The sequence below is a fragment of the Pieris rapae genome, chromosome 8, assembly GCF_905147795.1.
Source record: "Pieris rapae chromosome 8, ilPieRapa1.1, whole genome shotgun sequence".
NCBI lineage: Eukaryota > Metazoa > Arthropoda > Insecta > Lepidoptera > Pieridae > Pieris > Pieris rapae.
In genome coordinates, this window is record NC_059516.1 from 5,864,566 (window position 1) to 5,878,508 (window position 13,943).

At 34.6% G+C, this 13,943-nt stretch overlaps 1 protein-coding gene across 3 annotated transcripts in view; it reads left to right on the forward strand.

The window, feature by feature from the left end:
- The window catches only part of LOC110997960 (prominin-like protein), a 45,597-nt gene extending 31,869 nt beyond the window's left edge, over positions 1–13,728 (forward strand). The window contains exons 9-20 of one of the 3 annotated variants that reach the window (XM_022266361.2): positions 549–661; positions 739–843; positions 1,319–1,460; positions 1,680–1,886; positions 2,405–2,593; positions 2,886–3,020; positions 3,189–3,347; positions 4,117–4,238; positions 6,700–6,750; positions 9,612–9,791; positions 10,222–10,302; positions 10,713–13,728. In XM_022266361.2, the coding sequence (XP_022122053.2) occupies positions 549–661; positions 739–843; positions 1,319–1,460; positions 1,680–1,886; positions 2,405–2,593; positions 2,886–3,020; positions 3,189–3,347; positions 4,117–4,238; positions 6,700–6,750; positions 9,612–9,791; positions 10,222–10,302; positions 10,713–10,725 (1,497 nt within the window). In that variant the 3' untranslated portion in view covers positions 10,726–13,728. Of the gene's footprint in view, positions 1–548; positions 662–738; positions 844–1,318; positions 1,461–1,679; positions 1,887–2,404; positions 2,594–2,885; positions 3,021–3,188; positions 3,348–4,116; positions 4,239–6,699; positions 6,751–7,399; positions 8,007–9,611; positions 9,792–10,221; positions 10,303–10,712 lie in introns of those variants that run through there. The other 2 variants (XM_022266362.2, XM_045629304.1) reach the window with 2 other exon arrangements.
- The last annotated feature ends 215 nt before the right edge of the window (positions 13,729–13,943 follow it).

Consider the following 13,943-nt stretch of genomic DNA (forward strand, 5'->3'; position numbering starts at 1 on the left):
TTTTAAGTCTAATAGGCAAGTAGGTGATCTGCCCCCAGGGCCTGACACACGTCGTCGACTTTTTGGGTCTAAGATATGTCGGTTTCCTCACGATGTTTTCCTTCACCGTTCGAGCATATGTTAAATGGGCACATAGAAAGAAAGTCCATTGATGCACAGCCCGGGATCGAACCTACGACCTCAGGTATGAGAGTCGCACGCTGAAGCCACTAGGCCAACACTGCTCATTTTTTCTGATTAAGCCTTTATTATTAAAGCCAATCTTACGATTTTAATATTTACATAACAAAAAATGTGTTTAAAATTGAATGCAAAAACCTGAAGATTAGTGTAGGGTTGGAACCACATCATGGGTATAGGCCTCCATCTGGTTTTCCATTTGAAGTTAAAAATTTTATCGAGGACCAGGCTAGTGCTCTATTTTGTTAGAAATCTGCCATTGTATTAGTATTAGTCAATGTCCGTACATCTCGCCCTACTATCTTTAAATAAGAACGGGTTTGTAAATGTTAACCTTTGTTAACCTTGTTATTTATATATAATTACAGATTGTAGTAGTGATGTCGTGGGGACTTCTATGCGGTGTATGTGGTAAACGACCTGACGTGTACGGCACAAGTGACTGCTGTAATAAAGGAACTGGATCTACTTGTCTTCTGTGGTAGGCTTCTTGAACGAGCGAAGGCTTTCTTGTTTTGTTACGTATTAAATGTATTAACTATAAAATTTACTTTACAGTGGTATAGCGATAACACTGTTCTTGGGTGCCTTTATCGCTATAATGATCTTGATTTATTTCGTATTCGGCGTCACGGCACAGAGATTCGTCTGCGATCCTTTGACGTAAGTGTTTTTTTTTTTGTTTTTTTTTTAATGGACCTAAGTGTTAAATCAGTTACGTCTAAAGAAGTATTAAGTATAGTTCCGTCTGTGTCACAGATTACTTATCGATTTTTTTTTAATAAAAAAAGCTTGTTACTGTTTATATTATAGATTTAGTGTTGATTAAGTTCTTCCTTTAAAATTTCATAGAATCTTGATACTGCCCTAAGAATGAAGAGTTGAGGGCAGGCTGAGCTATCGCGAGTTAAATATAATGTTTTTGACAAATGGAAGCCATACATAGTCTCGACTTTGAATTTCGCCTTAAAATGGTGTGGCAGGTCATAGAATTTATGAGTTTGCAATGTGACCACATTTAATGACTCTTAAAACTTACTATTATATAATAAACTGAATATATATATATAGACTTCGTGTAATAAGTGTTGTATTATAGTAACAGTTTTAGAAATGAATACATATGGTTTTTGTGTAGTGAGCCCCGCGATAACCGATTATTTGCGGATGTTGAGATGTTTGTGGACTTCGAGAAAGTGATGTTCAACGAGAAAAGTGATCCGGACTTTAATATCACCTCTGTCTTACTCGCCTGTCATCACAATAAGACTGTGTATGAGGTGAGTATCAATATTATTTTATTATTGAAGCCCCAACTTTTGTAACATACATTTCTCGTGAATGAACTTTAGCGAGCCACTAGAATCGCATGTGTGTCAATAAATCACTTTAATGTTTATAAATAGTAGTTTCCGTTCAGAGACGAAAAATGTAGTACTGATAATCATATCATGTCGAAAATAAATTTCGAAATTAAAAATAGTACAAATTTCTCATAGGTCCTACATCTTAACCGCCTTTACGATTTGGATGAAGTGAAACAATCAGTACAAAAAAAACTGGGTGTCAGTGTATCTTCCCTAAGAACAGATTATCCGCCCCGGGGTCGTCCTTTGCTTATTTTAAAACCAGCAGCGAGGGAAAAATTAGATCAATTGGCTAACACAGGACTCTCTGACTTCAATTTTGATAAGATTTTGGAGGCGGTAAGTGAAATTGCTTTTTATTTACTTAATATAATTACACTGTGAATTATGATCCTTCGAGCCGGAATGTAAGTATTTTGTTTATCATATCACTGCTACATATTCTATAACGTATGTATAGACGCAACCAAATTCAAATTACCCTCTTAACTTTTTTATACTGCATTTTGTGATTATCCAGAATATCCTGTGAAATTATATGACGAGTGCCTTCGGGTATCATACTAAAATTTGACATTTTACACAATTTAATGATTTATTATGGTTTTTATTTATTTAAGACTACCTCTATTAAACTATTTGAAGCATAACAGTGAGATTTTAAAGTTTGCACGTGTAAACCTATTAGAATACTGTTAATGTATTGTTGTAATTTGGTGGACATGCCGACTAGTATTGTACTAGTCGGCATGTCCACCAAAAGGACTTTTACAAAATATTAACAGTAAATGTGTGTATTTGTGATTAGATTTTTTTATGCTATAGCTTGCAAGCCTTCATTTTATATTATATTTCAGCTGGAAACAAACATAACGTCTCTACCATTAGAGTCACTGTCGTCCCAACTACAGCAAACGGCGAGGTCCCTTACAGGACGAGCGGGGTATGGAGAAGTTGCCAGGAGTTTGAGGGAAGCGGCTGACCAATTAGACAAATTGCAGAGGGATGTTGTCAACCCGATGTTGGAACATACTGCTCAGTTAAATGTAATTGTATTTGTAGTATAATTGATTATGTATTTTTTGTGTAATTTAATACAATAAAGTATAATAGTTAGTTCGTAATGACGTTCAATATAAGCATATAAAACATGATTTGTTTTTATTGGAATTTGAAATGGTTATGATCCTTCGAGCCGGAATTTCATATTTATGTTCTTCAAATTAATGTTTTCGATAGTGCACCAATTATTTTTCTTAATTACTTGACGTATATTGTTTATTAAAAATATAAAATGCTTCTTTTAGTATACGATAACTTATATGTACCCTGTTATAGAAAACAGCAACAGAACTTCGAGATGTACTCCGTTTCAATCAATCATCGCTTAAGGAAGCCATTCAGTACCGCATCAGGGACACAACTGAAGTCGAATTATTCCTTAACACTCAAGGCCCTGATTTGGTACAAAATGTAAGTATATGTTATGTAATAATTTTATTTGTTGCAAAATCTATAATTAAATAAATGGTATAATTTTAATTTTGCAGTGGCTGGTCCTATTTTGTATATTCATTAAATGTTTTATCGTATTGTACTAATGTTTTATATGTTCTAAGATTAAAAAAATATACCTTTCAGTTGACCCACGAATTTGCTGAAGTAGTGGGTGCGCGCCTTCAAGAGTACCTGAGCTTGGTGGCGGCAGCCGCTCATACGAAGGTCGGCCGATGTGAGCCGCTCTCGAATGCGTTTAATGCTACAAGGGATTCTGTCTGCCGTGCTGTTCTCATGCCAACTGTTTGTATTACTTTTGATAATCTTAAATCTCCTGTCACGATGTTTGTCCGCGATGGATTCTTAAACTACTTAACCGATTTTAAATTAAATTGGCACACCGTGAGCAGTCTCATTCAACTTAAGAGATAGTATAGATCTTTAATTATGGTCGCAATTTTATTTTATTGCAAATTATTTGTCTATTTTTTTATACAATTCTAACAGATGGCGCTGTGTTAAAAGTACCAACGTTTCACATAAGTTCTCCTACCGTTTCCCTTAAATAGTTTACTACTATGTAATATAACTATGTAATATATAATAGCTTTAGTCCAATGTTAAATAGACGAAACGACGCGTATCTTGATGAGTTAAAAACTGCTACAAACCTCTGATTTCTGTACCGTTTTTTATCATATATTGTTTCATAGGCATAGGTGTACAGGTGTTAAGTTGAATTTAAACATATAAAGGCCTTCAACATAGAAGCAAGTGTTAACTTGTGAGCTTACGAAATTGCACTTGTATTCGTCGTCATTTAAATGAACCGCTATTAACTAATCTTCATAAGGTGATTTATCAAGATCGTTACTAATAAATGTTGTAATTAATTTGACTACCGTGCTTTTGCTATCGCATTTTATATTCATATTTACATCGGTAACTCTAGCAACACTAATTAAAAGGCCGAAGCGCGCTTATGAGCCTTCTGATGATGGCCTGTTTGTCTCCTGTAACATAAAAATAATTTCATAAGCATACTAAATCATCTTTTGATGTGTTATTTCAGCATGGGTATTGGATATCTCTGGCCTGGTGCGTCTTACTATTCGTGCCCCTGATGGTCATCGCTCAGCGGCTGTCACGGCTTTACCGACATCCCGATCCATATCCGGGACCGCTTGTTGAGGCGTACGTATAATATATACGTTAAACACGTACACCATACACGTTTACTTTGAACAATAAAATATACTTACACTGTCTTAAATGCTAGCCTGTTGAGAGTTTCTGAAAAAAATACACGATATATTTCTGATATTACATGAAATGGTATTTAAATAATTAGATTTGATCTAGCGCTTACAAAAACATAACACGTTCAAAGATTTATTAGTTTTTATGTGCAAATACAGTTAACATTAGTATCATTTTCACTTACACTAATTTGTAATGAAACCATCTCATACAAAAGAAAATATTGTATTTTTCCAATCTAAAATATTCTTTTACACTCTACAATACACGAATATTATTATTTGATTTTGTGTGATATGAAGTGATTGAACTTGTTTTCATTATCGTTTGTGTTAACATGTACCAAATGTGTATTGAACCCTAAGAAATGGAAAATTGGAAAATTGAATAAACATGTTCAATTGTTTTATTATGGAGGAATAATTAAAATATAAATGTAGTATATTCCTTTTCTTCAAACTCATAGCACTTCTTGTTGGATTTTTGAATAATTTAACTTGCAAGTGCTATGATAAAAGAAATTGTTTTTTTATGAATTCTAAGATATCATTCATCTGCCATCATCATCGTTTTGGAGTAATTTGCACCTCAAAGGCTGCAAATGATTCCTAAATATATTAATTTAATTTTAGTTTTCGTATAATTTCGTATGAGTTCTGAAATGTTAACCCTTGTATGAGTTTGTCAATGGTAAATTAATTGCTGTGCACCTTCATCCTAGTAGTGAATGGAACCTTATTTACATTTTTTATTATTTGGGCCATCTAGAGCTCTATGGAGATAGAGAAAGGGGGAAACTTTGTCTACATTGGAGATTTCTTACCAGCACTTAACACGACAATCCCTCTCTCTCGTTCTAACACATCGTGACTCCGGTATACGACAGAGTCAGATTGCTTTTTCTTTCAACTTAATATGTGAGCATGTCATTGTGTGGTTAAAGAGCTGAGACTTTACTAAGGTTTGACGTATAATTAATTGAAACGTAACTACTAATATGGTTAATGACACCTAAGGTTTTCCAATAGTTTCATATCTATTTTTTAAATCCTTTTAGTACGTACATCGTTTATTTTGTTTTTGTTTACTCACCGCCATATAATATTTAATGTCAATATTTGTTTTATACCGTCCGGGTCCCATTTAAAGTCTAAGATATTTCCTTAAAAATTATCAAAAAAATCACCTTTATCATGCATCAAAGAAATTTAGTGCTAACAGCATTCCTATAAGCAATAAGTCCGCTAAGTAATATCATAAAACCCAAACAAGTCTTCAAAAAACTTGTATATCCATGTCTGACCTGATGGTGTTCTCGGCAGCGAGTACGAGCCGATGTGCCGTAATCGCGGCTGGTGGCGGTGACGCAGCGCCAACTCCGGTAACACTGCACTTACCTAACACCGTATCATACTCGACACAGTAAAATACCCGACAATATCGCTTTAATGCAAACTTCTTAAAACTCCGGCTCGAAGGACCAAAGTTACCTTATATCTTAGTTATATCGGAGTTTCACATTTTGTTTGAGTTATTTTGACATTGGGGATTAGCGCGTATTGTCGGGTGTAAAAATTACTGTCGTAGCTCGTGTTGTGCGCTCTTTGACCCTACAGTGGCTTGCATTGACCCAATTATCCAGGCTCATTGGAAAGTATTCCTTATTAACCAAAACTAAGAGTATGAAACCTGATTTTAGTGTATTTAGGTTATTATAGATTTTTTTTAAAAACGTAGCCAACAACATAGATTTGAAAGAAGTAGAGATATTATGTTGAGAGTTGAATGCATGTATCCAATGAGCCGATCGACGTCGTGTTATCGTATCATTGTTGTATAATGTAAAGACTCCCAGTAACTAGAATTTGAGCATGTACCCGCTACATTGCTTGCGATCCATACATGATTGGCGGGTTACATTGCGGTCATAATACTCCATCCGCAATGCATCAATCCATTTGTACATATTCATAACGTAGCTATCCTTGGTATGGATTTGTTTGTTTTCTTTTTTCTTTACGTTTCTTTGATACATTACAAAACACGATTATATCAACTGATGTCACTCTAGTAAACTTCATAAACACAAGACAATGTAGTACTTGTAGCCATATTTCAATAAATTTTATTTCGGTTTTTTTTTAATTTTAATCGAGATTTAAATGTCTCTTTTCCAATGTGATGTCTGAAGTTTTCGTCCACTCGCTATGAAACTTACAATTAACAAACTCGTCAACTTACACAATTTTGGTAAAACGTTTAAACAGAAAAGAGAAGTTCTTGAATTGTATAGAATATATATTAGACTCATAGAGTCGTAAAGCTGTTTTAGTGCTTTTGAGTTGAGTTGGCATAGCGCGTGACATCCACAGTCAGCCTTGTCTGTTTGTTGCAGCGAATATTTGTATGACGCGTACGCGGACCGCGATAACATACCCCTTGCCAAGTAAGTGCCCTACACTAGAGACTTACGCCGTGGCGTTTGGTTTCCACGTTAACAATGGGGTTAAGCTTACCATAGGTGGCGCTAGTGTGCATGCTGGTTATGTGATTAAATAACGGTGCAGTAGTATTTTTAGAATGCTTTAGCATTTCTAGTAGTAATTTCGAAATAATAAAACAAAAATATTTTAAACAAATTTAATGATAAAAAAAATCATTTTCGTGGAAACTAAAAGTCATTTACCTTTACACACCTCTCTTCCCCGCCTATAGCGCATGTGCTCATTATGTATCCGTAACAAGTGTGTAAACTCAGATTTTATTTTTCATTGATGTTTATGGTTTTAATGCACGCGTGGTAGTTCTATTGGTTATCGACTCTTCGATTAAAACTAACATTATAAAGCCAGCAACATACTAACAGGAATATTATAGGCCCAATGCATGTTGTAAAGTGATTTGTTCGGAAACGAAATGCATGTTTACCAATCCCACACAAGCCTTAGCCCGTTACCTTAAGTTGTTTTAAGTTGTTTCATTTGATGGTTAGGGACCGAACGCCATCATCGAGAGCGTATGATTGATGGCCGATGATACCAATGTTTATTGGGTGAACGCGATTTTGACGTAATTTTTGGGTGCGGGATGCGCAGTGGATCGAAGCGAAGTACCTTGGACATCGAAGGGAAGATCGCCGAATGGAGGGGCAGGAACCGTGCCGCCGCTGACAGTGACGGACCGCTGGTCGACAGCGAAACAGGAGACGGCTCTCCGCAATCGCGCACTCAGCTCGTGGTAGGAGGAAAGGGGGAGGTCGTATGTGCTCTTCTGCCCCCTCCTGCGGCCCTCATTGACGATCTCAAGACACGTCTCGACGCTAAAGATGAGGACAATGAATCGGGCATTCACGAGTCCGAATAAGTCCATGGTTGATTTTTCTTGTTGTTTGTGACGTAATACGTAATTTATGTATTTCTACTTGTGAATTTATTGAATTTGATTCTATGTTTATGCTCATTCCACATGTGGTTTAAATTTATGTAACTTAAGGAATTTAGTAGGTTTTACGCATTAGAAATAATATAACTTTAAGATGAGCTTCCGCGAAGTCCACAACGTTAGATTACAATGAAATCGACCAATTTTACGTAGACGTGGTCAAATTTTGGTTGAAAGTCTTCCAATTGTTAACTAATATTGGGATAGTAGCCAAATTTTTCCGGAATTAAACGCATTTATATGCCAGTTTGTTATTTCAAACTAATTCGTTGAATTTATCTTGCGGTATATACGCAGATCTGACTTTTTACTATTTAATACAATTATTATAAAAAGCTTCTAAAAATACGTCCATATTACACGATCGCTTTGCTATTTGCTTAATAGAAAAGTTTCAAGTTGCTAATCCATATCCTTTCTCCATTGTAATAAAATCAACTATAAAAAAATGAAAAAAAAATATGGGTTTAGGATCTTTTAGCAAAATGATTAGCTATGGTAAATTCCAATAATATTACTAAATACTAACCGAAACGCTTGTACAAGTTTTGAAACTACATTTACTACATACAAATTGCGAATATTTTCTTAATATATTTTAGTTGTCTTGAAGCACAAATAGTAGCTTTTGATACGGTGTTTTGATGTAATTTTATCATGTATATCTTGATGTTTAAACTATCATATCATAGACCTAAGTTTAAACTAACAATTAGTATTATGAAACTTAGACTAAATCTCGTTTTGACAGGTGTCAATAAGTTTTGGAATAATTGACGTGTCTAACGATTCTCAAGACTAGATGCTTGTTTAGTTTTGCAATAATAGGGGTAATTATAATCTCATTTACATTCAAATGTGATTGCACTGCAGTGAATTGATAGGTTTCATTAGATTCCACATTTAGATTTGTATATATGTTAGATCATAATCATGTAATCTTTCGATGTTGTCTGTGGCCATATCTATTAGTTTTAAGATTATTGAATCTGTATGCCATATCGTTATAGAGAAATAAACTTTAATTGTAAGGAGATAAAGTCCATTTTTAGACGCCCATATCTCGGAAAGGAGTTCAAGCACAATGTGGTAACTAACTCGTGATTTACCTTGTTTTGTTTTTATCTTGCATGAACAAATAATTGTGGTTGGTGTGACTTTACTATCGGAAAAAATAACTAAAATGGCTGGTTTTGCTAACCTCTTTTGTTTTTTGGTTGGTAATTTTTATTTTTTCACGTTCGTTTCATTTTTTTTCTTTTCCACTAGGCACGCAGTCTTGATGTAGCATGCATCCCCGCTATTATTCTTTTATATATACATTTTTTTGTTTGACTTGTGTTGACGACTTCCGACTATAAACTTTAAATTTAAACTACTTTATTTACTATTTTACTTGAACGAGATTTTAAAACAGTTCATGCCAAGAATTAGAATGACTTAAGCGATGATCACTTTATTTCTTTGTGATGTTCTTGAGAATGTATGATAATTAAAAAAAATATATTAGCCCTATAATCATTGTACTCCTATGGTAGAGACGGAGGTGATCATTTCGTAATATAATATAATGAAAATAGCTCTGAATGTCAGAATTACCCATGCCGCATAACTGACTACTCTATGTCAACAACAACGTCAAGAGCTCTTAAATCAGAACTAAACCTATTTCTTACCGCGTTTAAAAAAAGACGCATCTGTATTATTTTCTCTGAAAGTGCATTTCATATAATACGTAAAGGTTAAACTTGCATCAGTCATGCTTTTATTCTTACAGTTTTTGCAATCTCGTTTAAGGGCAATCCATACCTTTGATAGTCGAGAGTCGTACGATTTGGGAGCGTGCTTTAACAAGGAATTTTTCAGCGCCTACAAGGCTGAGAAGCGAAGCGGGCGCAACAGACGCGAGGGGCGGGAGGGGCGCGATGTTCGCGAGACGCGGGAGGGGAGGGAGGGGCGCAGGGGGGAGGCGGAGAGCGCCGGCGTCGCCCTGGCGCCACCCCTCGACGCACACCACGCGCGCAGATATAATGATATGGCGCCAAAGTAAGTTTCTCTTTATTAATACATTTCGAATATAATATTATGGTAAATAATACAGAAACTGAATTAACACACACTTTTATTTTTTGATATGGTAATGCACTCTAGGTTGTGGTAGTTATTATTTTACGCCCACATTTTTGCTAATTAATAAACTAACCGAACCCACGCAAATAATAAGTAAGCGATTACCAAGCAGCATCACTTAATTGGTTGAATAAGTCACGATACTTACATAACCATTAAAATCATACGACTAGATATCCGTTAGTTTATAAATTTACCACGAGAGGTCGCAAATTGATATATTTGCCAAAATGTGGGCGTAAAATGATTCAAATTATCTCTCGTTTAGAATCCTACTATTCCAATGAAATTGTAGGTATTAGTGATAGAATAAAAATAGAATGTTAACAATACGTCGTGATTACAGACACTGGGAGGAAGGACTGCCACGCTACCACGGACCTACTGAGTACGAGCGACCCCCACCCTACTACTATCCCGGACCAAAGTAAGTCCTCTAAAATATTTCATATATGTAATCGAAGCAAGGCAAAACTTCTAATTGTTTTGAATTTTTTTGTTGTAAATTTTATACATGTTAAACACCGTGTGAAAATACTATTATATTTTACCAATGATTTTTTTATGTGTTTATTTTGATTTTCAATGTATCAAGTAAGATATCAGATTACAGTTCGTAACACTATTCTTTGTAAGCCAAAAACTTGTCGAATAAGCAACGAGCGAGGGTCTTCTTGCCAGCTCATCATGACGTACATGACCTGTACACACTTGATTTGTGGACGGATAGTAAATTTAGATTTACCAATCTTTTTATTATGCTCGTTCATAAGTGTTACTAATAAGACTGTGATTGGAATGTTATTATGTAGTAAATTGTAAGTGTCTCTATTCCAGTGATAGACAGTAAATTGGCGCTCACAGAACTAGACGATGATCTACTGAAGTACTAAGTCCGATCTTCACGCAACGTATGTACAACACACCCAGACAATCGTAACCCATAAATCTATAGAATAACTTCATATTTTTCCATGTCGTATATTTGTCTCTTATTCGAGCTGAAAGCGTCAATTGCACGAATTTCATATGAAATTTATAGAACATGGGTTCTATAAAAAAAAAGAAGCTATTTCAAAATTTATTGGTCTAAAAAATCTCATAGAGAATAGACAAAATAGAACGTAATTAAAGATTACGTTGTAAAATTGTTGAAAAATCTTCTTTGTGGGTCACGTTTATTCTGTTTTAAGTACGGGCCATGTATGGTCTACAAAAATATCACCTAAAATATATTCGTGGAAATTTCTGCAACTGAAGTTGTTCTCATAAATAAAGCGTTGCTTGCATTCGCAAGATTAGGAATTTCGGTCCATTAACGCGCATCGAAAGAAAGTATTTTTCTAGGATAACTTTGAACTATGTCATCTATAACTGTTTAGTAATTTATCTAAGTGTAAGGGTCTTTGGACAGTTTTTCTTGATATTAAATCTTTGATGTATATTCATAATCAATATGGAGAGTTAAGCCACTATTCTGATCACACAGAGCTACATACAAAAGCGAATTAAGAATTTATAAGTAATTCATTAACCATTGCCGTTCATAGCTGTCCAATGACTTAATATTATTAGTACTAAATGTAAGGATGGGATCGTATTCAGTATGTATGTGGAAATGACGTTGTTCCAATTGTCAAAGTAACTGCCATAATTCGACTGTCCTGTATTTTTAAACTGTTAGCGGATTTATCTTTTTAATGCGCCGATGCCTCTTCAGAATTAATATTGGTCGTGAGATGTTGAGAAACGATGGCATCTGTCTAAAGAATTGGAGTTGTCCAGGGTGTTTGGTTTCCTGTGATAAATATATAGGAAAACTTTGTTTCCGAATTAGTGAAGTCTGAAGATGGTGAGGCGCTTAGCTCAAGAGTATATTGTGTGAAGTTGTGACCCGAGGTCAGCTTCGCTTTAAGTTTGTGGTATTCTTTACGTGTTTCGCGGCTTCCCGCACAAATATCAATTTCAGAGGTTCTTTACTTAGCGTTGAAAATGTGTTCCATAGGTTTTCGTAAGGCGCTTATAAGATTTAGTTAACTGCGGTTATGTTGGTCCCCAGTTATATGTTAAAGGAGTTTCGTGGAAAGTGTGTAGATACCTATTTAGATAGGTTGTTGTTATAGGATTGGGCGATGAAGGCGATTTTTCAACTTTCTTATAAGCACTTACAATTATTAAAATTTTTGTAGCCTTTTTGAATCTTGCACTTTTTTGAGTGTGGTAAGAAATGTGGTAGATTTGGATTTATGAGTGTACTGGTGGGAGGCGTTTGTTCGCTAGAAATTCCGAATACTTAGCAGGAATAAAAAACTTGTATTGTTTTTTTTGGGATAATTGTCGGAATGTAGCGGATAACTGCCAGAAATTCTCGTAACCGACATCACTTACGAGATTAGAAACGCATTTAAATTAGTTTAGTGTCAAGTTGTAACGTAAATTAAGAGTTGGGATGTGATGGACGCCATGCCAAACCTTATACTATATTTACTCTTAAGACTATATTGTCTAGATTTAGTTAGGTCTAGAACGATTTCACCGTAAAGTGATAGATATGAATCTAGAGGTACAGTCAGATATTTTAGAGGACTTTTTATTTACCCCGTTTTATATTATGTAAGCGTGCAAAATTAAGTGGTAATGATTTTCCGTGAAAATTTAGTTAGAAAAATTACATATAATAACAAATACAATAACATTACTTCACGCTATTTTAATAGTCCCATGGTTTTGCACGTTTATGTACAAATAGTATTCTTTATTTCTTGTGATTTAAGTTTGACTATTTTATAACTGAATTTAATAAATTTAAGTTTGTATCGCTATTTGGGCGTGTTCCCCCGCCAATATTCTAATACTCTCAAGACACGCCCACTCTAGTTTAAAAGGTTAGTGCTAGTCTATAACTGGCCTTATATCCTATTTAGTTAATTTTATCTATATTTTAAGTTCAAATGTTGATTGTGTCATATCGTAAGTTAATCGTGGGAAATGCCAAAAAATATTTTCACCTAAAAGGTGTGTTGGGAGGAAATAATGTTATTGCTGGATTTCAAACTCACACGCATTGGAATAATTCACCTCTTCCACATTTGGGTGTCATTTGTGAAATGCCAGTTTTTGGTTAATTGATCTCTTAAGGGTGCACGTCTTCCTCTATTTATAGTCCAACCTTAATAACTTACTATTTAATTGCAAATGACATTCTAATAATTTGTATTATAATTTTTTTTTAATTTACAAGACCCAATTATAAATTACAGATGCATTTTGTAGCATAAATAATAAGTTATTAAGATCGGTCAAAGCTCAGATGTTCGGAAAAAATAACTTTTAGAAAAATATCACTGCTCAATAATTAGGATTCACCACTTGTGGTACTTTGTGCATCTTTTTGCCTACAGCCAGCTGGTCGCTGATAATTATATTTAAATTCGAATTGAAAGCGTATTTACATCACATTTGTGTTATAGTCACAAATTGTCTTAGATTCCTTGTATTATTTTTAGTTTTGGGTGATCCCCTAGTACGTAACTAGTGATCGAGTTTAATCTATTAAAATAGAAATTGGACAGACGAGACGATTAGGTCATTGTGGTATCTTTTTTATACAAAAACCCTTAGACTGTCAACTCAATTCCTTCTCGTGTTTGAACTTCTAAGGGTATCGATTATAAAATCAATGTATGAAAAAGATCTTAAGGCAATGGTCTGATTTAATTCAGTCTTAGCTAATCGAGAGATGTACCTATACGATATGTTCTGGTAGTTGTAACGAAAAGTTTTTTATGAATGTCCGGTTTGGACTGTGCCACGTATGTATCAAGGATTGTAAAATAAATATGATTATCTCCAACGTGCGTTTTATTTATTAGTGTATGGTCATTTTATTCCATTTGTCCCTCCTTTCCGTAGCACGGGTTTTGGTCAAAGCTCACCGATGTCCAGATTAAGCATTCTGATAATTTAATAAATGTTTGTTTTGTTTAATAATTGTTTTTATTTATATTTGTATGATCTCTAAATGTTTGCCATGTTTGCTTTCCAGTGCTTGTCACAGTAACAATTGTA